Raw genomic sequence first — 27465 nt, forward strand, 5'->3', positions numbered from 1 at the left:
TGTTTTCTTTATCCCCTTCAGCAGAGCTAGGTCATAAGCTAGAGCTGCAGTAGAGCTAGATCATACATTTCATAAACAATTGCATTCTTTCACTTCTTTATGAAGGATGCATTTTCAAAAGCTGTTTCTTGTTTCCAAAACCCTGCTGCATTGCAGAGACTCTGCCACCTCAGATGCGACGCCTGGTCAGTCTGCAGACCCTAGTGCTGAATGACAACCCCCTCGGCCACTACCAGTTAAGGTATGTGCCTGATTTGCCAAGCGGGCAGGAACTTCAGTACCACTTCATCTTAGATGCCACCTTCATTCATTTGAGATGCCAGTTTGGTTCATTAAAACATTGTGGCCTTAACCTTCATACTCTTAAAGCTACTTCACATGGCCATTGATAGCATGTGTCGGGCGGATACCAAGGTTTTCATTTGCAATGAAGGCCAGTACAGTAGAATCTGGCTAACTTGAAATTCAAGGGAATCGGAAATGTAGTAGTATTCAGATAAAATGGAGTTTGAGCGAAGGAGAACGCTCTTAGTTATAGTGCCCGACCACTTGTGCAGAACAGCACAACCAATTCATCACTGGGCTCGCATTGGAAAAGTTATCTTTCATCCATCAGTGCATGACGACCTGTGCTCGAAGAAGCCTAGGTTCCGTATAAACTCTTAGTACAATAATATGATCGCGGCTTGCACACTGTTTTCTGTAGGTGTGAGGGAAAGCGTGTAAGGGTGAGCAGAGAGGGATGGTGGCTTGAGGCACACTGCCCTCCCGCATGCCCAACCCAATGTCGTGCAGGTGAGCGCATGATAATGTGACCAAGCCCCAGGGGGTTCCTTCCTGCTCTTTGTAAGCTGGATGGGAAAGGAGGGCGCGCACCGCTCTGCTTGCTTTATGTGAAGAAACAACATAAATTCCGACATTTACTTTACTTACTCGCAGACTGCTCGCACTCGTATACTGCTCTCCACGTTGTCCATCAAAACTCGTAATCTTTTCTAATCATCTCACCTGTAAAAATTGTCCCCACATAATTATCTCACCCTCCACTTCTGTATCCACTTTCTCCAGGAGAAAGTGCAAGCACGATTTGAGTAAATGCGGTACTAACGCACAAGTCTCCATTCTGAGATTTTGGGAAGAGACATTTGTTAACATCGATGTTATGTAATGCGCAAGTCTGTTTTATGATTACTTCTTAGTTTTCATCCTGCACTTGTTGCGAACTGAGGAAGCATGAGGCCTTGTCAAGCACTATGGTTTTCAGTCTGTCTGGTCAGGTCAGACCTAAAATAAAGTGAAATAAAAATAAGTTAGTATAAAAATTTGCTTCACACCGTCATGCTGGGAATGGTTACAAAAATTGAATTGAGAGTTAGGTTTGCTGTAGTGCTTCTGTAGGCTGCCCCAGTCCTTTCATCCTCTTAGAATGGAATAAGAGAATCACTCTTTCAATCACGTGCATGCTGTTCAACAACATGGACTGAAATCTCGGGACACAAAGTGCGTATTCACTAGTGATCACATGCCGATGCACTTCATTAGAACCTAGGCACTTGAGTTGGCATCAGTGAGCTCTGCTCTCTCTGAGTCTGGGAGTTGGAAGCATTGCTGTATGGAAAAATATTAAGTTGATCAAATTTGCACAAAAAAAGCAGGACAAATATGCCTATTTTGGGTTGATAGTTACTTGGTCTTCTGATGAAGTCACCATTGTGACATTTTAATCCAGCTTGGTTAAACCTAAAGTGAAAGCCCTCAAATCGTTTCCAGCTGTACGAAAACTGTGGGCGAGCTCAACTCATTCAGACGGGCGAGACTTGATGAGAATTTCAGCTGTAAGGCACAGATCATTTGCTTCTCACCTGGACCACGGTGTCAGACGCAAACACCGCTGTGCAGCGTTGCATTAGTGAGGCCACCTGTGAATCTCAGTTGCCTATTCTTGACAGGCATCTTGCCGATCTTGGTTAGTGTCCTGCCATCCTCGATGACTCTCGTCTCACTGTTGGCGAATGCAGGCAGCTGCCAGCGCTGACATCGCTGCAAGTATTGCACATGCGCAACACGCAGCGGACGGTCATCAACACTCCCGTCTCGCTCGATTCATCGGCCGTGCTTTCTGGTGAGTCGCCAACACTTCACCTTTGTTAACCTCAGCAGCTGGTTAGTGCTTGTATTGACCAGAGCTGTGAACCGGTTCAGATGCTCTCCCGAGTTTATGACGGGCACTTGTGTTATCAGTGTCTCTATCAGCATCTGTGTCGCCAAAGGCAGTGCCCACTGTTGGCCTGCACTTCTTCCTGTGGAGAAGAGGTGTAGGTCCTTCTATACTTGGCACACAGGCTCCGTAAATCGCTATCATCCTGTACACTCACCCGTAATCAACTATCCAAAGGAGGTAAATTCGCAACTTCACTTTGAAGCAGGAATACTTGGTTTGTAGTACTATATTCATAATTTCGAATATTTACACTTTCCTTACCAGGGTTGTCAAAATTATTGAAAACAGTACAGCGGGCCGATCAAAGTCTTGAGATTTGTTTGAATTAACTGGGACGTTTAATTGTCTGAGCTTGAATGCAGTAGAACAGAAACACGTCAACGAGGTCCCTCTGTATTTGCAAGTTGACGTCCTAATGAATGAATGCTAGAGATATCTGCCCTTCTCACGCCGGCTAGCTTGTGTCATAGGGTAGCCATATTTGGTGGCAGCTGACATTGTCGTCCCTCCTGTTGCTTTGAACTACACCCACTTCGTGGGATCATCTGTCCAGACGTGGACTTCTCCCAAAATGCACTGCCGAGAATTCCTGACGTCCTCTACACATTGCCAACGCTTCGCCGGCTCAACCTGAGCGACAATGCCATCACAGAAGTGTCTCCCGTCATCGGAGGTAAGTGTTCTCACAGCGAGCTAGTGCGAGGACGATTAAAAGAAGTTATCATTGCTCTCGTTATGGGGTTTATATTACCCAATTTTCAGAATAGGAAACTACAGAGATGTGTGTTTAGCTTAATGCACTAGATTTTCCAACGCACAGTATCTGTCAATCATTAAGCAGAATCCGACAGAGTCGGCACTGGTCGACGGGCTCTTTGATTAGGCATATCGAAGCGGTGCATCAAGGAAAAGAGACAAAAATGGGGGGAAAAAACACAGCACTTGTAGCATTTGGCTGCGTTCTGCAAATATGAGAATGTTAATAACAAGCACAAGAACATTTGTAATGTTCTCATGTTCACTGTCCTTGTGTGCTGCGGCTTGAATGCGACGGAATCAAATCATGTGTACGCTCAGTGTTATCATCTGTCGTGAGTGTTTTCCCCAGTGTCCGGTTTCCTCCAAATATCTGACATTACCGCTGCCCTGCTTCATGCCCTGTATGAATTCAAGCACATTCTCAGTTACAGAACTTTCATCTGTACTTTGCAGATTTTTTTTTTTTTTTCTGAAAATATCAGCGCAAAGATGGGCTGTCAAATAACAAGAACAAATTGCTGCACACTTCCCTTGTTTCATGTAAATTGCAAGTGGGGCTGCCACCGTTTTCTGCGCTGCATCTTCAGCTGGGCTAAAACCAGCGTGACTGCAAACTTGGGATAGAGCAATCTGATAATGAGTGCACCTATAAGGTGGCAGAGCCAGCAGAAATTTTAGAATAGCCAGAGTATGGATTATGGTTAACTCAACCTTGTAGTATTTACTATTTTGTGCTTATGCTATCTGCATGAATATTAACATAGAGTCTTATCATGTTTAAGTTTTCATGCTTGTTATGTTTACATTATATTGCAATTTAGAACCTCGTTACATTGAAGTTCGTTGGAGCATGAAAAATATCGGGAAGAAAGAAACGCCAAGGTAACCGACCATATTTTGTGGTGTCTCCTCGCAGATGTGTGGAAGAACATCCGCAGCCTCAATCTGTCCCGAAACAAGCTGACATCGCTACCTGTAAGTCATGCATTCGCACTAGTTAGCCTTTACTTGTAGGAGTTATGATTTCTGCTTGTTGGCCTTCTCTTTTAAATTACCAGTCTCGTGACTTACATGTTGTGTTCTAAAGGAGGCAGTTGTTTTCTTTCCGCTCTTTTCTTTGAAGTTTGTATTTAATATATGTTGAAACTTCTGTTAGGTTTTAGAATGACAAAAATCTAGGCACAGCAATATCAATGTCATCTTAAAGGTGCACTCTGCATTGCATTTTCTTTTCTTTTTTTCCTTTTTTTTTCATTAGGTTCATCCAGCTTTGTGGACACCGAAGTTATGCCTTAGCCTTGTGCTCTGTTAAGTTTGGGGATGCCATGTGTGGCTGAGTAGATGCACGATTGATGACAGGGCACACATACTGTGCAAAGTGGCACACTTTGAGTAAGCACAAACACTTCTAAGTCTAGTTTTTGTGAATGAGTCTGATCAGCAGCTTCGATTCACATATTTGTGAAAGCAGGTCCTTTCTATAGGAATTTCTCACTGACGAGACTGTCTGGACTCGACAGAACCTCCTCCTGGCATAAGTAAACACTTTCTTCAGCACCTCTGTATTGCCTTAATGCCTCTAGAAATGCCTAGGTTCATTACTTGTGCTTGCATGTCATTATCCAGCGTCAGACATATGTCAGAACCTCAGAATCATGTCAGAACGTCAGAATGATGTCGGAACCCAAATTTAACAAAGTGTGTTTATACACGATTTCAGTATAACAACATTTCACTTCCTTTGTGAAGGAATAGCAAGACAATAAATTGAAACTTTTGCGGACACAGGTGATCAGATGGGTGAATTACAAGCAGCTGCTTGCCAATGCACCTCTCAAATCATGCGCCATGCGAGCAAGAGCAACCGCTGAAGCAGAGAAGGATCACGTTCCACATAATGTGCACGTGCAATAAGAGCCTATTGCACCCCGTGCACTGTATACTTTGGGTGCGAGCGAAAGCGTGTGAGGGTGAGACAGAAGGATGATGGTTCTGGCTTCCCATGCAAGCAAGGGGAAAGGGAAAGGAGAGCGAGCTCGCGGTAATACGATCAAGCTTGTGCGAGGGTTGGGGGAGGAGGGAAGGGAAGTGCGGGGCAGGTTGACATGCCTCTCCTTTTCTAGCGCAGACGTGACTGCACGTGGCTGTCATCCGTGGGAGACGATGGGATGCGAATACGTGGCAGGCTTTGCCACACGCCACCATTGTGGAGATATCGTCGGCACGGCATGACACAGTATCTTTCGTCCTGGACTCTCAACTGCAGCAAAATTATTTTGTTTCATTCAGATTTGCTTTTTTTTTTATTCGCCAGTGATGAGGAAATTTTTCTTGCCCGTCCCATGTAAAAAAATATCCATCGGCGACTCTACTTATTTTGCATAAAAGCTTGAATTTCGGTATAATGAAATTTTGATATAACAAAGAAAACTGCTGATTTTGCCGGCTTCGTTATATCAATGTTTAACTGTGCATCTTTTTTATGTGTTCTCATCCTTTAGGCAGCACTGTGCAGGCTCACCACGCTAACCCACCTGTACCTCAATGACAACTTGCTCGACTTCGAGGGCATTCCATCAGGAATTGGCAAGCTCCACAATCTCGTGGTATTCATGGCGGCTTACAACAATCTGGAGATGATCCCCGAAGGTGTTGTACGGTAAGCTCCCCATTGTCACAACTGGTGAGCCTTTGGCCTTGGCTACTTTCGATAAGTGGTTGTCATGCCTGCGAATAGTATTGGTATAGCTGGTTACTAACAATCTTGAAGCAAAAAGACATTGGGAGCAGAAGCTCAAGCGCCAGCTTGGCAATGCCGAGTTGGAGCTAGTGACTCTAACTAAGTGACCCGAAACTGCCACACTCTGCTATGGTTCAAAAATATGTTGCAGTGCATGTATGTGTGCGTGCCACCTGATCTTAAAGGGCCCCTCACCAGGTCTGGCCGTTTTGAGCTAACAAGTGCAAAGCATACATTGCGCAATCCCGATCGTGTCCGGAAAGTATTACATCGCTACGTGCCACAAAAAGATCTGAAACTTCAAACCGAATGCTGTTTTTCCTTCTCCTTGCATCCGCTGCGCTCCAAGCCAGAGGATGACGTACTCGCGTCCCTGCGCCTGCGTACTCGAGTCCGCATTGTGACTTCGCTCGTGGTGACACGTGACTTTGAGAATTATTCAAGACAACATCTTTTATCTGTGCAATCTGTTGCTTGAATTGACGAATTGAAGTTTAGAGAAATAATAAAACTCACAAACGGAATGTCTGCATGTTCTTTGTTTTACTTCACACCGAAGCAAGAGAGATGTACTTCCGCTTCGTCTGCTTGTTCCCACGGTCATGCAGTCACGTGCGCAGGTACCGAAACTATGCCATTTGCTGCCGTGTTCCAGCATGTGATCATGCTCAGCAATCTGCTTGTTCTGCCTCAGTATTTGTGTAGCACTGAATTATACCACTAGTCACGTGTCCTTGTGCACAGCATGCAGAATCGTGCGCTGCAAAAAATGAAGGCAGGGCCCGTGACATATGTGTCACATGATCCTCGAGATCCGGTATGGGAGAACGCAGGGAGATAATTTTGCTTATGGAAGTTAGATGGGGTGAGTAAAGAGAGTGTCTCACTTGGTAATGGAGCTTGCCTGCTGAAATCATGGGTTCGCAGCACTGAAAGGTTTCTATCTCGGCTATTAATGAGCTGATTTGAAACATTTTTGCGGCAGAACACTCCCTAGAGGACACGTAACAACTTCCAGTGTATAACCAGTATGTGCTATGGGGCCTGGTGAGGGGCCCTTTGAAGCTGACAAATCACTCTGAAGGTACAGCATCATCTTCTTTTTAGAAATGATTTTGTGCATTTTGTACATTTACATTTTTGTACATGGTCGCACACGCATGCTAAATATTACACTTGCTAGTCACTGACCATGTGTGTCGTCTGACTTTTGTCTTACCGGAAAGCATGGTTTTCATTATTGATGATGCACACACCGCCGAAATTAGCACTTTGTTAACTTTGTTCATTGCTTGGCTAATCAGTTGATCTTTGAGAAATGTTAGAGCACGAAGCAATGTACTATACGCATGAAAGACGGGCAGGACAACTTCTTGTCTTGTCCACCTTTCTCATGCGTGTTATGTCACACTAGCTGCTGCCTCACAAACATTGTAGGTTTTCCTCACACTAATGCAACATATCCTACTACAAGCTACCGCGTCTGCTCATTGGGCTTTGTTGTCATCTGATGCTGCATGGGAAGTTCCACTGCAAGCTCCTTCTCATACATTATGTACACCCTCATACAGATTGGCTTTTATTCTTTCATGAATTAATATATAGAAGCAATGGACGAGAAAATTATGCTGTAATGCAAAGCCAGATGCATACGACACTGTACATCAACCCTATGCTAGTAGTTTAGTCATCTTGTTGCCACTGATTTTAAAGAAAATCGATACTACGTAGTTTGTGTCAGACTATTGTGTCATTGCCAGCAACAAAACACGCCTGTTAAACTGTAGCCTTAAATGTGCAGAATACTCTGTGCATCCAAACTTCCAAGTCAATGGGGGTCGAATCAATGAAGTTTTACCGTGTCACTAGGCCTTTCTTTGATCCAAGGAGGCACGGCACCTGACAGCGTCTCCTTAACCTTATGCAGCTGTGGGCGACTGAAGAAGTTGGTGCTGTGCCACAACCGTCTCATCACACTACCTGAAGCAATCCACCTGCTCACCGACCTTGAGGTGCTTGACCTCAAGGACAACCCAGACCTGGTGATGCCCCCCAAGCCGCTCGAGTGCCAGCGGGGCGCCGGTGCCGAGTTCTACAATGTTGACTTCTCGCTCAGCGAACAGCTGAGGCTTGCTGGGGCTACACCAACTGCGCAAATCCCGGCACCGAGTGAGCGCACAGCATTTCGGTCTTGCCTTTGATGTTGCTGCAGGGATGAGCATTTACAATATGTTTTGACAGATAAAATGTGTGTACCATTGTGAGATTGCAGTCAGGACTGCTGTGAGTACCAATAAGACCGGTGTGGGCACTACTTTATCGTCTTCTGTGTATTGGATCTTTTTACCTTGGTACAACCCACTACGTGACACTAACTCCTGGTAGCAGAAGCACTGTCTCAATGTGTCTTAGGTTGTTAAATCTGCATTCAAATGATGAGGCTTCAGTTAAGAGACGTGTACAGTATTGGTCACTGGAGAAACAAATTACTTCAGTGTCAATAGCGCAATCTCATATTTTGCATCAGCCATTTGGTGCAGAACATGATAAGGCCCGACATAATGACATTTTACAGCCATAAATATAGCCATGGCAGTTAGCAATAGCTCTAACCATGGCTGTGAGCAACAGCTACAGTGATAGCTATAGCATTTGCTGTTAGGAATAGCTACATTGATAGCTGTAACATGTTTCAGTGATAGCTACAGGAATAGCTACATGGCTGTTAGCAGTAGTTAAAGCAATAGCTCTTCCAAGCTGTTACACGGGCTTTATTTGTATGCAATAGAAGACCTTTAAATGTGGTTGTATGCAGCAGCATTTTTTACACCCTATGCTCTTTCCTGCACCTTCTCTGTCCACCTGCTTTCCTAGGTAGGCAGGCACTGAGTCCCTTCCAGAAGCAGTTGCTAAACTGTGTTCAGGTGCTTTGTTTCTACAGTTGTTAATAGTAATAATAATGATAGCATTTATGAGTGCAAACAGAAGCACAAAGGAAAAGTAAGATGGGAGATTAATTAAACAAGAAGCAGTTGGCGGAAGAATATACAGTGAAACCTCATTACTACGAACACCACATTAACAAACTTTTCAGATTAACGAGCTTTTCAAAAATCTCCTGCTGACTGTTTATAGTTTCAATGTTAAACTATTTCAGTACTAAAAACTTCAGAATAATGATCGTTGTTCAGGTTCCAGGGCATGTTAACAATGCCTCAGTACTACGAACCACTATTCTGAAATCTGGGGATTCCTAGATTTCCGTGTATCCTTTACGGCAGCCGGAACCGTAGGCTAGCAGACAGCGAGGCCCAATGAGCAGACACTGAAGTGCATGGGTTCAGAAACGGCGAGACAGCACCGGCGGAAAAAATGAACCGGGAGCTTTTTGTCTTTTCTTTTTTCTTTTCTTTTCTTTCCTTTTCTCTCTCTTTTTTAAAATCTTTTTACTGTAGAGGCGACGACGCATCAGGTTTTGTTAGCAGATGCTCCGTCCAAACAAGTGTCGCCTAGCAATGGAGGTGCGTCTCTCCCTTTTTTCTTTTTTTTGCCCTTCTTTCTATGCACGCCTCTTCTTTTTTTCCAGCTGTACCAGCTGTGCATGCAAAGGAATGTAATCCTCGTGCTCGCAGGGTTGCCACACAGTCGCACTTTCTGGACGGTGTCATTTTTCGGCGGTGTCGTTTACACTTTGGAATAGTTCAGGTGTCTGCTTTGAGCGAGACATTTGTGGGGTCCACGGCAAGGAATGTGAACAACAAACAAGCAGAAGGAAACATTACGCTTCATAGGCGACACACACGGAACTTCCTTGTTGGTGGTTTTCTCAGTGTTAGTGTCTCTTGCATGGACCAGGGGTGCGTGGTGGAAGAATCCATCCAGAGCGAGCCGGGAGCCAACACTAGCCTTTCCGTGGATAGCTCATATGGTGACAACTGATAAACTTATGGGTTGTTGGGTGAAATGGTTCATTTTGGGGCTTTCACTACAACGACCTTTCAGAATAACAAACAATTTGCCGCAGTCCCCTGAAGTTCGTTATATACTATATTTACTAGATTCTAATGTCCCCTCTATTGTAACGGGCACCCGTATTCCATGATCCCCAAAAAAGGGGAAAAAGAATGCCCTCGATTGTAACGCACACCCGTTTGCCATGATTTAAAAAAAAAGTTCATTACAGTACTGCGCACCTGATTCTTTCGTACAGAAATACAACTTTCTCTCGTTTGGAAAAACAAAGATTTACTCCCAGTGCACTAAAGTTGTGATAAATAGAAAAAGTTGCAGTTTTGCCCGAAACGCAAAGCATCGATTGCGATAGCAAATTAGTAGACAGCTATATGAAAAGTAAGGATAGTATTACCGGCCGTATAAAGTTTTAAAGATGCGCTTACTAACTAAATTAGCAAGCGTAGTGTCACGCGCGCACGAGCAAACATGAACATGTCTCACTCAGTGATTGCAGAAACTCTTTTATGAAAATTCTGGAATGAGAAAGTGCTGTAGCAGGAGGGAGCAAATTGACCTTTGTGTGGCCGCTCGCTTCAACTCTAACTAAGCAACGAGAACACAGCACGGCGCACTTAGATGCGCAGACTCTGTCTCCATCTGTGGGGAGCACACGCGCCCATCTTCCCCCGCGCCGTCGCGTCGAGAGCCGGCATAGACGGGGGAGAGGCGCACTATGCCCTCTCCCGATTCTCCCTCGCTCTCGCGACGCGCACGCGCCCTTCCTCCGCGACTCGCGGGCAGGCAGCTGACGGGCGAGGAGGACATTCCCCTCGCCCAGCTAAAAAGGGACAAAACAGCGCGACCGGGGGAGATCCTCGCGCTCTGAGGCCGGACCCATTACCTGCCGGACTGGAGTACCTGCTGCTACCCGTGAGTGACCACGTTGCCTGACTATCCCGGGCAACGAGGCCAGACTATTTATTACTATTACGGAGAGGACGTCCCTCTGCGAGTGTTCGCTATTGCTAATAGCAATAAACGTTGTTACCGTTGACACCGCTGGTTGCCTTATTCGTCCGAACCCGGCGTAGCCGCGATTCCCGCGCTACGGGTTGGGAGTACCACGAAGCGACTGCGTGGGGCTAGATCCGGAGCTCGCCTTCAGCCCTAGCCGCACGCAGAGTGGAACCCCCACATTTGAGTGGAACCCCCACATTTGCAAATGTGGGGGTTCCACTCTGCGTGCGGCTAGGGCTGAAGGCGAGCTCCGGATCTAGCCCCACGCAGTCGCTTCGTGGTACTCCCAACCCGTAGCGCGGGAATCGCGGCTACGCCGGGTTCGGACGAATAAGGCAACCAGCGGTGTCAACGGTAACAACGTTTATTGCTATTAGCAATAGCGAACACTCGCAGAGGGACGTCCTCTCCGTAATAGTAATAAATAGTCTGGCCTCGTTGCCCGGGATAGTCAGGCAACGTGGTCACTCACGGGTAGCAGCAGGTACTCCAGTCCGGCAGGTTATGGGTCCGGCCTCAGAGCGCGAGGATCTCCCCCGGTCGCGCTGTTTTGTCCCTTTTTAGCTGGGCGAGGGGAATGTCCTCCTCGCCCGTCAGCTGCCTGCCCGCGAGTCGCGGAGGAAGGGCGCGTGCGCGTCGCGAGAGCGAGGGAGAATCGGGAGAGGGCATAGTGCGCCTCTCCCCCGTCTATGCCGGCTCTCGACGCGACGGCGCGGGGGAAGATGGGCGCGTGTGCTCCCCACACATCGTAAATCGGTTTCAAGCTATGGGACGTGCACTACTGGAGCAGCGGCTACTGGAGTAGCAGCTACTAGAGTAGAACAGCTCTTTTGTTTGCGCCAGTCCTGCATGCAAGTTTCGGGCACTCCGAACGCCCGTGATGCGGCACGACTTACGTTCGTCTCCGCACGCATGATCACTTTCCTTTCAATTCTGGCATCGCGTGTCTTCGCAGTCAGCGCTTCCATGCTGACAGAGCAAACACAGATAACAGGAAGACTGACGGTGTTCTAACCTAAACACACATACTACAGCACATGGAGGAAGCTACGGCAGCTAGGCTCGAAGCGCGTATGAGGCGGCCATATTGAAATGCCGATGGCGATATGGTAACTCAGATATAGGGTCGTATTCGATTCTAATGCACACGCAATTTTTGGACCTGTTTTATCGTAAAAGAAAGTGTGCATTAGATTCGGGTAAATATGGTATTGAGATTTCACTGTAATGACAAAAGAAGCAGTCGTGAAACATCACATTTCAGTTAGTCACAAGTAGTCATAGGTGGTCTTGTCACAGATGCATGCTATCTCAGTCTTTCACTGCACAAAGACTGGAACAGCGTCCGTGTTACGGATTTCTGTGGAAGTCGTCTGTCTCATCATGAGTGTCTGCGCCGAAGCGTCGTTCGCCGTCTGGTTCGTTCTTGCATTACATCCTAGCTGCTGGTACGATTGCAGCCCCCGTGAAGGACCCAATCGCGCGCAAGATGCGGCTTCGGCGGCGGCGGGAAGGTGAGGCTGACAGTGACCAAGCAAAGATTCTCAAGGGTATGACTGATGTGGCCATGGAGAAAGACCGTAATGGCCGGTCAGGAGGCGAAGACCGTGTGGACTCTCTCAAGTATGTGAATTCTCTTATGTGCACTGCTGCCGAGCTTTCATTGTCTGTTGTGTGCAGTTTTATAGGGTTAATAAATGCTGTATGCCCCTGTATACAATTTGGGTACACGGTGTTTAATTTTCATTTATAAATTGAATTTCAATTCAATGAGTGTAGATACAATAAATTTTTAGATATAGTAAATACAACTATTACGAAATAGTTATTATATTGGAAGTCACTCTAAAATAAAAGAGTGCAAAAAGGACACCAACAAGATGGAGCAATACAGGCATTCCTCCAATCTGGATAAACTAGGCCAGAAATGCTGCCAAGCGGTTTCAATTTCCCAGCGCCAACGTTCGGGATCAGGAACGCGAGAAACGACCCAATACAGATAGTATGCTTCTTCTTTACCAGTTCACATTCCTGGTAAATGTGATCTATTGGCACCAATGTTCAGTGTATCACCGAATTGCGATCTTTTGATACGTTTTCCGGATGCTAAATTTCATGTAAACAAGAAAAAGTGTGAGGCTTGCGCAGTAGAGAGCAGTAGGCGCCTGTCACACAGCTTCCCTGCAATACTCGCCTGCCCATGTGAAATCGATGCCAAGAACTGGGTTTCCTACTCTGGTAACTGCAAATCTCATGGGTCGTCACACGTCGCCATTCACAGCTACCACCGCCAACCGAGTGCGATAAGCATCTTGCACCTATCTGTTTCACAACGTGTGTGGCATAGTGCCGTTGGAGGCATACTGTACGGTTTTAATAGGTGATAACCCAGACGTGCTGCCGTTCCATGCTGCAGGCAGCACGAAATTAATTTCCCGTTTCACTCTCGCAGCATCGTGGCGTCGGATTCCGACATTGCCCACCAACTCAATTTTGTTTCGGTTTTCCATCACCATCTTAATACGATAATGTGTGTCTCAGGTTGCTCGGGCCCCGCGAGCTCGACGCTCGTTGAGGTCTTGTGACCACAACGATTCTCGCCAGGGGGGACGTCAAAGCTTTCCATCGAAACGCCCCTCCCTAAGAAGCTGCTGACCCAGGCCAAATGTGAGGAATGCGAATGTAAACTTGCCGAAGCCATAAGAATTGCAGTGCACATCTTGGGCCGCTCAGACCTCACCAAATCGGCGCACATCGGTGTCTCGTGCTGCAGCGGTTCACTTAACACTTTGCATTACGTAGACATCCAGCAGTCAAGTCTGCCAAATTTTTTTAGTAAATTGGGATTGTATGCTTTTCTGGTTAGTGTGTTTTTCTTGTGTCTTTTCCCAAAACTTGGATGTGGGATTTTATTTGAATCTTGCATGCATTTAATATATATATATATTTTTTTGAAATCTCAGTGTATTCCTTATTCTTTTGATTTGTGTTTCTGACTGTGTTTTCTCTGTTTTCTGTTTGGTATATTGAATGATTTTGCCACTGACGACCTTGCAGTGTATATTGTGAACCCAGTACCGGTGAAACCGTGATTACAGGCAGCTATAGTTGACGTCTCTGCGTGTAGCGCGTAATCAGCCGCATGACGAACTAGCCCTGGAGGTAGTTGTCACTGACTAACTGATCAGAAAGAAGTAGCACTCCAGAAAATAGAACATCCTTTGTAGTTCTTTCAGTTGGATAAAATTTGCATTGCAGATTTGGTCCCTTAAGTTGAGGGAGCCCGGAAACACTTTTCTAACTAATCATAGCAAAAAACATTTGAATCCTTCAAGTATTAGTGGAGTTATCGTATCCAGGTTTCTCTCTCTTTTCGTCTCTGCTAGTGAGCTGGAAGCTGCACAGCGGTGAAGCCAAGAGGGCAAAGCCATGGCCGAAAGTTGAGCGTCGCGGTGGCAAAAGAGCTCGTTACAGTACCCCTTGGCAGCCTCGGTACATTACTCTATGCAGCATGCACGCCGCTGCTATCTCGAAGGACACGCACAGTGCAAAGATCAAATAATTTTTCCTTCTTTTTTTTTTTGGAGTTGCACACACACACACACACGTATATATATACTTTTTTTTTTCATTTATTTAACTCAGAATTAGCAATTATGTATTGCTGAGAATGTTCTCGCAATCACAAAATCAGGCAGTAGCGTTCTTGGGCCAACTGTTTTGTTTTCGATGATGGCATTATGGATGCGAGAGCAAACGACTATTCACTGCTTTTGACAGCGAATTTTAAGTTCCCTTCTGCATGCAGTGCGATATTTGGCTCATATGTTCACGGGAGCCTTGTTAACAAACAAGTTTTTTTTTTTTTTTTTTCGTATGGTGTTTCGGGACCCCTTTAAGCTGGCTAAAATCATAGCTTCTCATTTCTTGGGGTGTTTTTAGCAAGTGTGCATACTACTAAGGAGTACAAATAGCATGTAGTATTGGTGAGTTTTCCTTAATGGCTTGTCAGGATTAATCACCTTTTGTAGCTGCCTCGTTTTTGCCAGTGCCGCAGTAGTCTCAATCAGACCTTCAACATACGCTCTGCTACATCTGAATTGCACCTTAGAAAGAAGCCATTAACAAAGTGTTTATGATTAGCAGTTATTATCTTGGTATGTCTGAAAGTACTTGCAATGACTGTTAGTTTCTTCAAATCGGCACATTGCGAGTGGTCGTTGCTTTAACATAGATTCAGTTTTCGCACTCAAATTGCTTATGAATAGATATTGTCTCGATGTAGAATGGCACTCTACCAATATAACACTTTTGGAAGGGTTGATCAACAATTTGTTTGAGATCCACACTTACTGTCTGTTTTGCTGCAACCTGAAAATACTTGCAGTGACTGTTATCTTATTCTCCGGCCCGTACACAGGCCAAAGCGCTGGGACGAGGCCCTGGAGAAGCCACCCATAGACTACAGTGAGATCTTCGAAGAGGATGTTGGTCAGATGCCGGGTACAGCTTTTTTTATTTTTCAAAGCATTCATGCATATTGTTGCTCTATAAACATTGAATTAACTTACAACTATATGAGATCATTCTTCAGATTCTAAGGCGCTTTCAGATGGGGATAGCAATAAGGGCTTGTTGGTACGGCGTATCTTATTTTGTTGTAGCGCAAGCTTGACATGGACAACAGAAGGCACATGTGTGTCAGATGTGCCTTCTGTTGTCCGTGTCAAGCTTGCGCTATAACAAAATAAGATTTTAGATGGGTTAGAGATTCTGCACTGAACACGTAATTATGATACTCAAGTGTCTAGAGCACTACTGCTTTATACTGTAGTGATTTCCTTTTTTGTATTGTTCAGATTCTAATATGAAAGTTATATTTTTTGTTCTTATCCTGATAGTCAAACTACCCTGAAAGCAGCTTTATTTTCTTCCATCCTTAGCACCTGTGTACAATTTTATGCGCAAAGCGGCGGAAAAACTGATCCTGAGTGACGTTTGTTCAGTGGATGCTGCCTATTAGGGATTTTAAAATTTATATGAGGGCACAAACTTAGTTTTTTCATGAAAATCTTCACTATCCATCTTTTCTCTGAAAAATAAAGAAAAGTACATGTATTCATTTTCCTTGAAATTAACATGAACATACTTTTTTTCTATGCAGCAGTCTCCGCTTATTTGTAGTTTACCAGCAATGAACTTTTCTTTCCACAGGGACGTTTGTTTGGGAAATTGACAACTTCCTTCCAAACCCTCTTGATGAGTGTAAGTACCACAGTGGTTTGACCAATGTGTTTGATTTGTTAACTGTGTTTAACTAGCAAATTGTGTGCTTGTGTTGAATGGAAGCTTTTACTCTCACCCTCATTTTCTGCATATACATGTGAAAGACAAACACTCTCAAAGTAACTGCGTAATCAGTACAAATCAAAATTGCTGCATTTTTAAAAGAAGAGCTCAGGTCCTACTGACAGAAGCAGAGTTTATAAATTTGAGAAAAAATAATTCAGAAATTTAGGGAACCCTGACTTTACAATGAGAACAGGTATCTCAGTTCTGTAAACTGGTATTCAGGATGGCTCAAGTGAGCATAGTTCATGTATTATACGTTGCTCCAAGAAAATGCAGCAAGATTGTGGATTGGACGCTTGAAATTATAATGCAAACGAAGCAGCCATATCGCATAAGCTATTAACTAACCTCCAAGACATATGTGTGTGCATTTTTGTGCTTCAGACCAAGGAAATGTTTCAGTGCAACTATCTTTGGTAATATCATCAAATAAGCATGTGGGAATCAAAGTAAAACTTGCCGTAACAGTTAGGTTGCTTTGTTTGGGGATCATTACATTCGTTTCACATCAGTGATGGCCTATTGAGTATGCGCTGCAAGTTGGAAAAAAAAGGAAAAGTATTCTGAAAAAATTTGGCAGCAGAGCTACCTTTGATGTATCAAGCCATCTCTCTTTCTTGCCACTTATGCATCAATTGAATAGGTGGGGCTCTGTACGCTTAGGGCTCAAGATAATTTATTTTTTATTGGTATAAGTGACCACAAACAGTTTGGTGTGTTTGGCCTGGTCCTCAGCGGAAATGTTATATAAAAGTCATTAGAATTTCGCACAACAATCGCACTTATTTGTCTCTTCCGTAAACGTGTTTGTAGCCGTCATCCATTTGCCCTACCTCTTACTCAGCCGAATCGCACCCCGCACCGATTGCATAATCATCTCAGTTTCAAGCGTCTTTTGGAAAAAGCCATTGCATTCAGCTCATCAGCCTTGCCACATGCTATCATTTATTGGAATGATCTCCCTGACAACATTGTTCACACCTCTGACCCCGTTATCTTTAAAAGAAAAAATATGTGGCATTTTGCAGTTCCATATTCTAGTTTGTTTATTTATTTGCTACTGTATAACGATGTTCAAATAACAGTGTTCAAACTGCTTCTGTTCGCACCCAAATTTGTAAACCCTCCTCACATAATGCTCCAGTTGGAGCCCATGGGGTACCTGAATAAATAAATAAAAATTGTATACGCCATAGTGTTTACACAGTTTGCACTGTCAACTTTGCAGCTCTGGTGGGCAAGTTCCATGAGGGTGACTGTTACATTGTGCTGAAAACGTTCATCGAGGAGACGCAGAATCTCAACTGGCTCATCTACTACTGGATTGGCTCTGAAACCACGGTCAGTAGTGCACAGGCTTGGTTTTTGGTGTTGGAACAAAGGCGACTGTACCAATTGTTGCAAAAGTAACAGAAGCAACGGGTCAGTGACTCCTCTGGCTAAACTGCTGGCTCAGTTGCACCCAAATTTCGCCCTTCATTTGTCGGGTACCACATTTAGATGCAATATACTTATCACCTGTTTTGTCCAGGCTGAATCGGAAGTGCATGTCATCTGCAACAATGGCAGACGAAAACTGTAGACCTCCTTCAGCAAAGGAAACAGTGGCACCATCTGCCACTGTTATGGTAAAACTTGGGATTGTGGCACAGCATACAAAAAACGTCACCTACAGTAAGAAAGCTTAGTCGTTGCAATTTTTGGGGTCAGTGGGCCGATCTGATGCAGCTAATGCACATTTATCCAGCCTCGCTGCACTAACGTAGCTGCCCCGTTTCTCGTTTGAGCACATCTCGATTGTCTGTTTCCCACCGGAAGCCACCTCCCTACAAGATAGCTTCGCAAGAGGCCATATGGCCAAATACTCCCTTTCCGTCTTTAATCGATGTTTCTCCCATTGATTCACCCTTTCTTCGTGTACCTTTGTGCAGTGCGTATCAGAAAATACAGAGCAGCGTGATGGGTGATCCAAAACCTCTATGAACACCTGTACATGCTTAGGTTGCTTTGCATAGTTGTACGTCATAATATGAACTATGCCATTTCATGAAATTTCCAATGCAAAATTTTTTTACTTGCAGTATAACAAGTATACTCAATGTTTTCACTGGTTTCTGAAGCCTCGTGACAGAAACCTCTTACTCGTTTCCAAGATGTGTAATCATGCAAAATTTTACTTGCAAAAGCGAAATATACTTAGTGCTTGCTGTTCGTGCCATTTTGTTTGAAGCTGCTTGTGTCATATGTCTAACCAAACAGAAAACAAAAAAGCAACAACAGAAAAGGCGAGAAAAATGCTCAAAGTTGTGCACCTTCATCTCGGATGCGACGGCTGTCATTTACCGAGTGCATGCGGTGTAGTGCCGCAGTACCGTGCTGCAGCTAACACAGAGGCTTCACCAAGGCGTGCAATATTTGTGCCTTGCTAGCCAAAGTTTCTCAACGTCTGGTTGAAGCAGTGACTGATTAACAGCAGCATGTACATCAGTAGAATTTTTATTTATTCTTTAGGGAGGGGGGAGTATTTGTGCGTGAGAGAGATGTGTGCTTGCTGTCACAAGACCCCTCCTTCACAGTTGAAGGGGAACTCTGCTCAACCTCTCTGTTCACGCTTGCCAACGCATGGCAGTTTTGATACAGGGCAGCCATCTTTCGTTGCTTGACCTTCAGTTAATCGGTGGCACCTGTGACCTTTGCAGCTGGACAAGAAGGCATGTGCAGCCATCCATGCTGTGAACCTGCGAAACTTTCTGGGCGCCCACTGCCGGACCGTGCGGGAGGAGCAAGCAGATGAGAGCCCCGAGTTCCTGCAGCTGTTTGGAGGCCACATCAACTATCGCAAGGGGAACAGGGCGTCGAGTGGCTTCTACAACGTCGAAGAAGTGGTGAGTGAGGAAACCGGACGGGCCTTAGCAAGCTTTATCCTCTTCATTTACTGCCAGCTCTTTAATCCTGCACATTGTACAGAGCAGAGAGTCCAGTGACTGGGCTCCGGGCTTTCTATGATGTGCTTTCTACGATGTACAATGAAGTGAAGTGAAGTATATGATCAAGGAGCTCTTGCACGATGTGCCCTAAATGTACTGCGACAGGATAATCTTTTTTTTTTTTCCAGAGAAAATCGAGCTACTGCCATCGTTCAGGCAGATTTAAGCTTGCAAACAGCTGTGCTTGCATATGCCGGATAAATTGGGTGTTGTTGTAGCTGCTAGCATGAAGTGTGGCTTTTCCTTGTAGCCATGGTTCATTTGCTGCATAGGTATGTGAACTTTTGTGTAACTCTGCTTCCATTGGCGTTATGTACGAGGGACATTCTGAAAGTACCTTTCATCATTTATTTTCACATGGAAACTTTATTGCCCCAAAAATGCACCATGGCATCATGAACTATACACCTTGCACTATTTTTTCACATAGTCACCACCGACATTGAGACATTTGTCGTATAGCGCGATGTGTTTGAAGAAACCACTCTGGTTAAATTCGGTGCCCTGCGAGGCAAGGCCCGAGACATGACACGATCCGTAGGTGTTCATGGATGACAGAGACACTAGTCCCGCATGCCCATTCATGCTGTATAACAGCACACACTTCCATTGGCAACCACGTAGAGCATGCACATTGCATGTTCAAGTATGTCTGCCCCTACTTGTATAAGGCATATAGAAGTCTACGATCAGCTAAGCTTGAGATGCATGCTTTGAGATAAGTTTTGGCTGATGGTATTGAAATACTGAATTGCAAGCTACAGTTATACCTTTGACTAGTCTTGTGTGCTATGGTGTTGAATGTAGAAAGCTTTAACACTTGGCTCCCTGCAGCATAGACATACTCAAGATATCCTATATCTGTTGTCCCGCTCAGAAATCAGTTATCCCACCAGTACCAGCCTGCCAGATATGGTACAGTACCAGTATTTTGATTGATTTCAGTTAATTATACTTTTTTTGGTTAATTCGGTCCTGACCGAAGGTCTCGGCCAGCACCCACACATTTCTATGGGCCAAAATTTTTGTTACTTCAATCTTGAAATTGGCCTCCACCAGGTAATTCAAACTTGATTGGTCAACATGCATGCACCTGACCCCAATGGTGACCCCAATCGTGGGCCCTATGGCTGCTGCAGTCTGTCTTGGCGGTGCTAGGTGAGAGTGAATGTGCCGAATATCCATCAAACCCCACTGAAAGTGCCAGTTTTCAACTTGCCTTCAGTAAATCTCAAAATGAGAATGACAGCTGACAATAATTGGTTACCATATTCACCAATTCTAATGCGCACTTCTTTTCAAGAAATTGGCCTGAGTATATTGCTTGTGCATTAAAATCTGTTCTGGAACCAAAACCATGTTTACAGTGTTGGCAATAGCGCACTGTCTGAGTCGTCATTTAAGCCATGGTCATCACAAGATGGTGACAGGACAAGTTTCTGTGTAGCAGGACAATGACACACTGCTTTTCATCTTTGGTTGCGAAGGATCGTTCAGAAGTTCATTTACATGTTATACTAGCAGCAACACACTCACGTAACAAGTTTTTGGTGCTCCAAAGACCTGCATGCTTAACAAGTCAAATTGGCAAAGAGGTTCTTATAGGCTCGAGCAACCATTTCGTTTGCAATTGTAGTAGCAGATTGCTTTCAGAAACAAGGAATTTTAATCGCAATGGACCACGAGGAGGGTGACACATTGTGATCCACAGACACTTAGCCCGAGAGTGATGATGGCAGACATTAAACGTAGATCAATTTCTATTCTCTGAAGGTTAACTCTGCAGGTTTCACTTTATTTCCAGTTACCAGAATTTGAGATATGCTTGCAAATCATGCAGTAATGTTTGTGTTTTGTTGATTTTAGAAATCTTATGTATGACTTTACAAACTCGTGCATAGTGATTGTGATCTGATTCTCAGTTTGTGACTTGCGCTTCTTTTATTGGCACAGGAGTATGTGGTTCGCCTGTACCGTCTGCACTCCCGAAATCGTCTGCTGCACGTCGAGTCGGTGGCAGTAGACCCCAGTTCCCTGGACCCGCGGTACGTCTTTGTGCTCGACGCCGGCCGGAAACTCTTTGTCTGGAGCGGCAGGGTCTCACAGAACACCATGGTCTCCAAGGGCAGGTGAGTGCGACTTGGGGGTCTTTCTCTCACGACAGCCTGAGGCAGGGCCTCAAAAGTGCCGTGTTTGTACAAATACTGCAGGACGACGTGACAGCAGCTCACTTGGTGAGCCATCATGCTTGCATTTATTAAGGAAGTTTAAGCACGGAGTGGCGGCTGGGGCTTCCAGCCCTGGTGAGAGAACGATAGCGCGTTGTAATACTCGCGGCTCGTGAGCCAAGCTGCCCGAGATTTGTTGGCGGGGGCTGTGACGCTTGATGATGATGATGGATGGTGATGATGATGCTACAATACAGCAGAAAGTTCTCTGTCTTCTTACTGTGGCAGCAGTTAAAAGCCCAAAACTAAGTTTGCTGTGTTGTCTGTCCATTTGTTCTTTTCGTCATGCCAATGACGACGTTATCGCCAGGCTGCCTCTTCAACCTCAGTTTCACTGTTGCCATAGAGTGAGGAATACCTTAAATTAGTTAGAAGGTTATTTGCGTAACATAGCGTTTTATAGTCTTGTTAATCTTTTACCTAACCATGTTACAAGTTAGACATTAGTTAAACATTGTACATCCACTTTGTTGTATCCTGTATTACAATTGCATTCATTATCTGTACCTACTCCTGCTATGTCTAGCATGAAGACAGCAGCATTTGTAAATAAATAAAATAAAAACATTGCCCGGCCGTGATTTCAGCCTCATGCACCTGCAGCAATATGCAGTTGGGAGCTGGATGAACCAGCCACAGTGCTGCTGCTTAACTTTGGCGCATAGTAAGTTGTGCCGAGGGCGACGCCCGCCACAGGTATTGAGGGTGGTGACGTCCGTGCATGTATTTGGGAATCCGCAGCAGGCAGTAGTACTGTAGTAGATGAGGACCCACATTGTGCGCATTGGAAATAAGTTGCTTCCTTAAGATGGTGGCAGTTTTCTCTCTTTCTTTTTTGTTCTTTCTAGTGTACTCACATGTGTGTGTGATTGCATGTGTTAGCCATCAGCTTGCGAAAGCAGTTCACATTACATTTGAACTGTGGTCAGTTTTCATAAAGTCATGCTGCCGGGCACCTATGCCCTTACACATTAAGTTCCTTAATAATATACGAAAGACTAAGTATTCATTGCTACCCCAGAAACGCATTAACTGGAGTAATCTGGCAGCAAATATATCAATGGAGGATAACAGTGAAAAGTTTCAGCTGCTGCTGCCTGAAGTGTAAGCAGGGCTGTCTGAAACAAATGCAAGCAGAATGCCTCTAACAGGCCAGCAAAGGATCTGCTGTCAATTTTGATGGCCCATCAGCGAGTTATCATGCTAATATGTGGCACATGAACAAAGCTAAATCATAAGCGCACGTCACGCTATTGTTAATATGCAACCAGGCAGTGAAGGTGATCACGTAGGATCAGCGTGATGGCTTGCTGGCCACGGACTAGCCATGCCAAGCCACTGGGGGAAAACGGGCACGCGCATATAGAATGTGTCATTTCAAGTTTCTCTTTGCTACAAGAATGCATGTGCATGTATTGAGATGCAAGCAACCAAATATTTGCTTGGTTTGGTGCAATAAATCATTTTTTTTTTTCTTTGTCGGAGTTTTCCACACTTCCTCAGATCATGTGTTTTCGTTTTCGTTACAGCGGTGAAGCATTTGTTGAAATAATGCATGGTCAACCAAACTTTGTATTACTTCATTACATCTGATGATTCATTATATGATTACAACTACCGAATATTGTGTAATTGAATTGTTTTTGATTGTGATTTTCTTCATTGACCTGTAAATAACTACTGCCCATGTTGCTTTAACAATATGTTGATGTAATAGTACTTTATTTACTATCCTCCCCTATGTCATACTCTTGCAAGAGGGCTTTTTGGGTAGCCTTGAAATAAACGAATATAGAGGCTGAACTGTATTAAAAATTCATTAATAAATACATATACTTGGCACAACATTTCTTTGTGGTGCATAGGCTTTTGGCCGAAAAAATCAACAAGAACGAGCGGAAAAACTACGCGGAGGTCATCACATGCGCCCAATCTGAAGAGGAGGAGGACTTCTGGAACGCCCTCGGCTGCACGGATCCCAGCGAGTTTGAAGACTTCGAGCCGGTCGAGCACGTGCCAGAGAACTTTGCACCTGCCCACCCCTGCCTGTACAAAGTTGGCCTTGGCATGGGCTACCTCGAACTGCCTCAAGGTAAAGGATTGAAAATTTAGTTCTGTGCAGTGTGTGCTCGCGATACTCCTATCCTTGCGCATAGTGGAAAGCAACACTACGAAAGCTGGAGGCACTTCTTTGGCTGCTTTCATTCACTGCCATGAAATAGTGCAGCACATATTCATGAATTTGCAGGTACGCATCAATTGCTTCAGTGTAACACTAGGTTTAGCACTTTTACGTCGTAAAAATGTAGAGTTGTCATCCCTCCTGAATTAAGCGGGACAGTTCCAACTTGCCCTAGCCGAGACGGCCAAATGTCCTGACTTTTGCTTGTTGTTTTAACGTTTTAAAGGGTAACAATAAATAGACAAGATTTCCTTTTTTTACAATGCCTAACAGCATGTTTTTTTCTGTTCTGGTTCTAGTTCTGCTGTATGCCCTAACCATTCGCAGTACCTCTATGCGTATTGGCAGCCACATTAGCCAGCAGCTACCGCAAAATACAGAGAGATAGCCCACCTAAAATAGAGAGAAAATCGAGTGAAATTATGAGTTGGGCCAACTTTCAGTGTACCTACAGAAACCAGCACATGTTGCTTTATAAAACTAGAAAATCTTGCCAGAAACAGGGGTGGGTCATTTTTCGAAGGTTGGACATCTCTCATGATTTTACAGTATATATACTGTACCTGTCTTGTTGAAATCGCAACACGGTAGGACTTCAAAAAAGTTTTTCAACTTTGTTGCACGTATAGACTGGCATTGCAGACAGCAATGTCTGTCTGCAATGCCAGCTTTTCGAGGAATGTCCTTTACAATTAGTCGTTTAATTATAAAGGGCTAACGAACGAAAGGTACAGGAAAAAGGTTTGCCAAACGCTGGCCAACAAATTGAAACGGCGCTTTTATGGCTTGATAGCGATGACCACTTCGCACGTTGACACGAGGGGATCACCTAAGGATAATTTTTCGGTTCTTTATCTGCCCTTTCGGGAGCGCCTTCCCCTAGCACCAACAGCAACGAAGCGGACCCGCCGTGGTTGCTCAGTGGCTATGGTGTTGGGCTGCTGAGCATGAGGTCGCGGGATCGAATCCCAGCCACGGCGTCCACATTTCAATGGGGGCGAAATGCGAAAACACCCGTGTACTTAGATTTAGGTGCATGTTAAAGAACCCCAGGTGGTAGAAATTTCCGGAGTCCTCCACTACGGCGTGCCTCATAATCAGAATGTGGTTTTGGCACATTAAACCCAATAATTCATTATTAATTAAGCAATGAAGCGCTGCACTCCATAGAGGACTCGGGCGCGAGCATCATGGCACTGAGCCACCACAATTTTGTGTGCAAGACGTTCGTACACTACAGCGACTTTCCCATCTCACTGCTGATTCCTTCACAAGAAAACGACGGTGAACGGCCAACGAAACCTTTGAAAAGCAATTGTTAGGGAACATAAACATGTGAAAAGCTGCAGCGGAAGTACTGAAAGAGCCAGGGCTGCTTTCTTGCAGTAGTGGGTACACAGACACGTTTTGTTTACGAAGATGACAGAAATTTTACATAATTATTAGTGGTGGTAAAATTTCATGATGAGAATTGAATACATTGAATGTGGGTGAATGGTATTTGTGCAATGTTGATAAATGTTCAGAAGGAAGTAACATAAAAGTAATTGATTGCTTTTTAGTAATTGCTCAGTTACTTTTGTGGGGCAGTAGTTGGTCACTGCAATCAGTTGCAAATTTGAATGGAATAATTGTAATTGTAATCAGTTTCTTTTTCTTTCTGTTTTTTATTACATCATAATATCAATGTTAGGGCGCGAGTTGGAATCAGTTGGTGCAGGACAGGGGCAATTGGAGATCGCAGGGAGAGGCCTTCATCCTGTAGTGGAGATAAAATATGCTGATGATGGAACGTCAGTGTTATTGGCTGCCCGAGAATTCTTGCAAAAACAGTAAGAGAAAACCTGGAAAAAATCAGAGGATCTGAATATACTGATGTTGTAGGGTCCCTGTGCAGAGTGTGAGGTTGCGGGTTCTAGTCCCAGCCTCAATAGCCACAGTTCAGTGAAAAGCAGGATGCCTTCATCAAACATCTATAAATTCAATATAACGTCTACTGTGTGCTCTTCTGTAATCTACAGTGGAGGTGCCTGAGGGCAAGCTGGTGCAATCCCTGTTGGACACCAAGAATGTCTACATCCTGGACTGCAACTCGGACCTGTTCGTCTGGCTAGGCAAGCGGTCAACACGCCTCGTGCGGGCAGCGGCACTCAAGCTTTGCCAGGAGCTACTCTGCATGATTCACCGGCCAAGTCACGCCATCGTCAACCGCTGCCAGGAAGGGTTAGCACGTTCATTTGTTCATTCACCCTTGTGTTTGTTTTATCGACTCATTTGCTTGTTTGTTTGTTTGTTTGTTTGTCTGTCTACTTGTATGTTCACTGACTCACCCATACGTTCATTCATTCATCTGGTTATTTTATTCACTCGCTTGTTTGTTCACTGACTGACCTGTTCATTCATTCATTAACTCACTCATTTACCCATGCAGTTCACTCATTTAATTGTTTGGTCTTTCTTTTATTCCTCACCCATGCATCCATTTCATCGTTGTTGTTTTTTTATTTATGCATTCACTTACTCATTTGTTCACTCATTCATATGTCGATCCATCGATCCTTTCATTCATCCTTCCGGTCATTTGTTCATTCATCCCTTGATCCAATAATTTACAGTGAAACCCCTCTTATATGTTTTCCACGGGACTGCGTAAAAAAAGATGCAATACCCGGGAACCGTATTGCACAAACATGCTGTTGAAATAATGTGAACATGTTGTGAAATATTAAAACATAGATACTATGCACGGCTCGGCCTGCAAAGGATTTGCTCTCGCCGACTGATGCGGACTCAACAGGGACCACCACCTAAAAATCCAAAATATCGGATTCGGCACAGAATGTGTGATTTGCACAAAAAGTGGCCCAAAAAGATTTGTCCTATTCTCAGATAATCACTTTCGGAGATGCCTTATCTTTCGCAAGATTTCATGTGACTAGTGCTAGACGCATCGGCGTCTATGAGCGAAGGCTTTCTCGGCACAATGCCAAGCACGCCATCTTATCTCAGTGCCAGGATCATTGTCGCCCGTGCTACGAAACCGATTGTAGTGTCTTTGAAAGTGATCATCTGAGAATACGGCCCAAGGTTGTCAGTGCATTGTTACGCGCACATGCGCTTGCCTTTGCAGGCCTGGTCAGTTCGTATTCAAACAATTGTCATGATGTCACTACATATAGACGAAAGTACAGTTAATGCAGGCACCGAATCTTCATCCCCTGGCAACATAACCGAAGTCAACCGAGTTACAGTAGCCAAATGATCGTGTATTACTTGCTGCATTCATTGTCCGGCGCTTCCCTCGCGTGGTCACCGCCCTCAGTGGTATTGACATCAACTGTGGAGTTAGCACTTGAAACTGCTTAAAGAAGTCACCTGGAACCGTGTCATTATTTAACACGCAAATTAAAAACGCTGGACACGTCGAACCCAGGCGACAAACAACAAATGCAGCCAATGCAGCCTTTCAACACATAGCCGATTGGCTTGGCTTGTCTTGCATTCGGGGGCTACTGGATCAACTGGAGGAGCTGGCAATGTGGCAAACAACATAGTAAAACCATAATATAGAGCGGTCGTGCAGGACCGCGTGATACCAGTTTCTCGCACGTACGTCACTGTAGGGGCCACACTTATTGGTCTCCTCTACTTGCGGCTCACTTGCCGCCACAGTGAGCCACAAAATATCGGCCCAGGACCAATCCCTTTCGCGGCACGCATTCTTCCACTAGTGTGGGTGGGGCATTATGGCACGACGCAGAAACAGCAACCTTGCCATTTGAGAGAACGTAAAATTTCCACTACGCGCTGCGCTGCTGCGTAATGTGGCACGCTGCTGAGAGCGTTGTCGGAGTGCAGTAGGTTCGAATTAACCATTGCAAATGCTCGTGCATTCGAATTTCCGTGTCCGTGTCTTTGTCCGTGTCTTTTAGTGCAAAAACCATTTCACAATGCATAACCAACTTGCTCAAATTACCACTTTTACAAAAGTCAAATCTCGTTAATTTGAACACCCAAAAAAAAAA

At 44.7% G+C, this 27465-nt stretch overlaps 1 protein-coding gene across 3 annotated transcripts in view; it reads left to right on the forward strand.

Moving 5' to 3' along the window:
• The window catches only part of fliI (FLII actin remodeling protein), a 53985-nt gene that overhangs the window by 7749 nt on the left and 18771 nt on the right, over positions 1–27465 (forward strand). For all 3 annotated transcript variants that reach the window (XM_072289983.1, XM_050173801.3, XM_072289982.1), the window contains 14 exons: positions 157–241; positions 2019–2122; positions 2775–2894; positions 3897–3955; positions 5482–5639; positions 7648–7889; positions 12152–12314; positions 15112–15194; positions 15906–15956; positions 17272–17384; positions 18743–18928; positions 20984–21159; positions 23124–23350; positions 25462–25663. In XM_072289983.1, coding sequence (XP_072146084.1) covers positions 157–241; positions 2019–2122; positions 2775–2894; positions 3897–3955; positions 5482–5639; positions 7648–7889; positions 12152–12314; positions 15112–15194; positions 15906–15956; positions 17272–17384; positions 18743–18928; positions 20984–21159; positions 23124–23350; positions 25462–25663 — 1969 coding nt within the window. The remainder of the gene's footprint in view (positions 1–156; positions 242–2018; positions 2123–2774; positions 2895–3896; positions 3956–5481; positions 5640–7647; positions 7890–12151; positions 12315–15111; positions 15195–15905; positions 15957–17271; positions 17385–18742; positions 18929–20983; positions 21160–23123; positions 23351–25461; positions 25664–27465) is intronic.

The sequence above is a fragment of the Dermacentor andersoni genome, chromosome 8, assembly GCF_023375885.2.
Source record: "Dermacentor andersoni chromosome 8, qqDerAnde1_hic_scaffold, whole genome shotgun sequence".
Lineage (NCBI taxonomy): Eukaryota > Metazoa > Arthropoda > Arachnida > Ixodida > Ixodidae > Dermacentor > Dermacentor andersoni.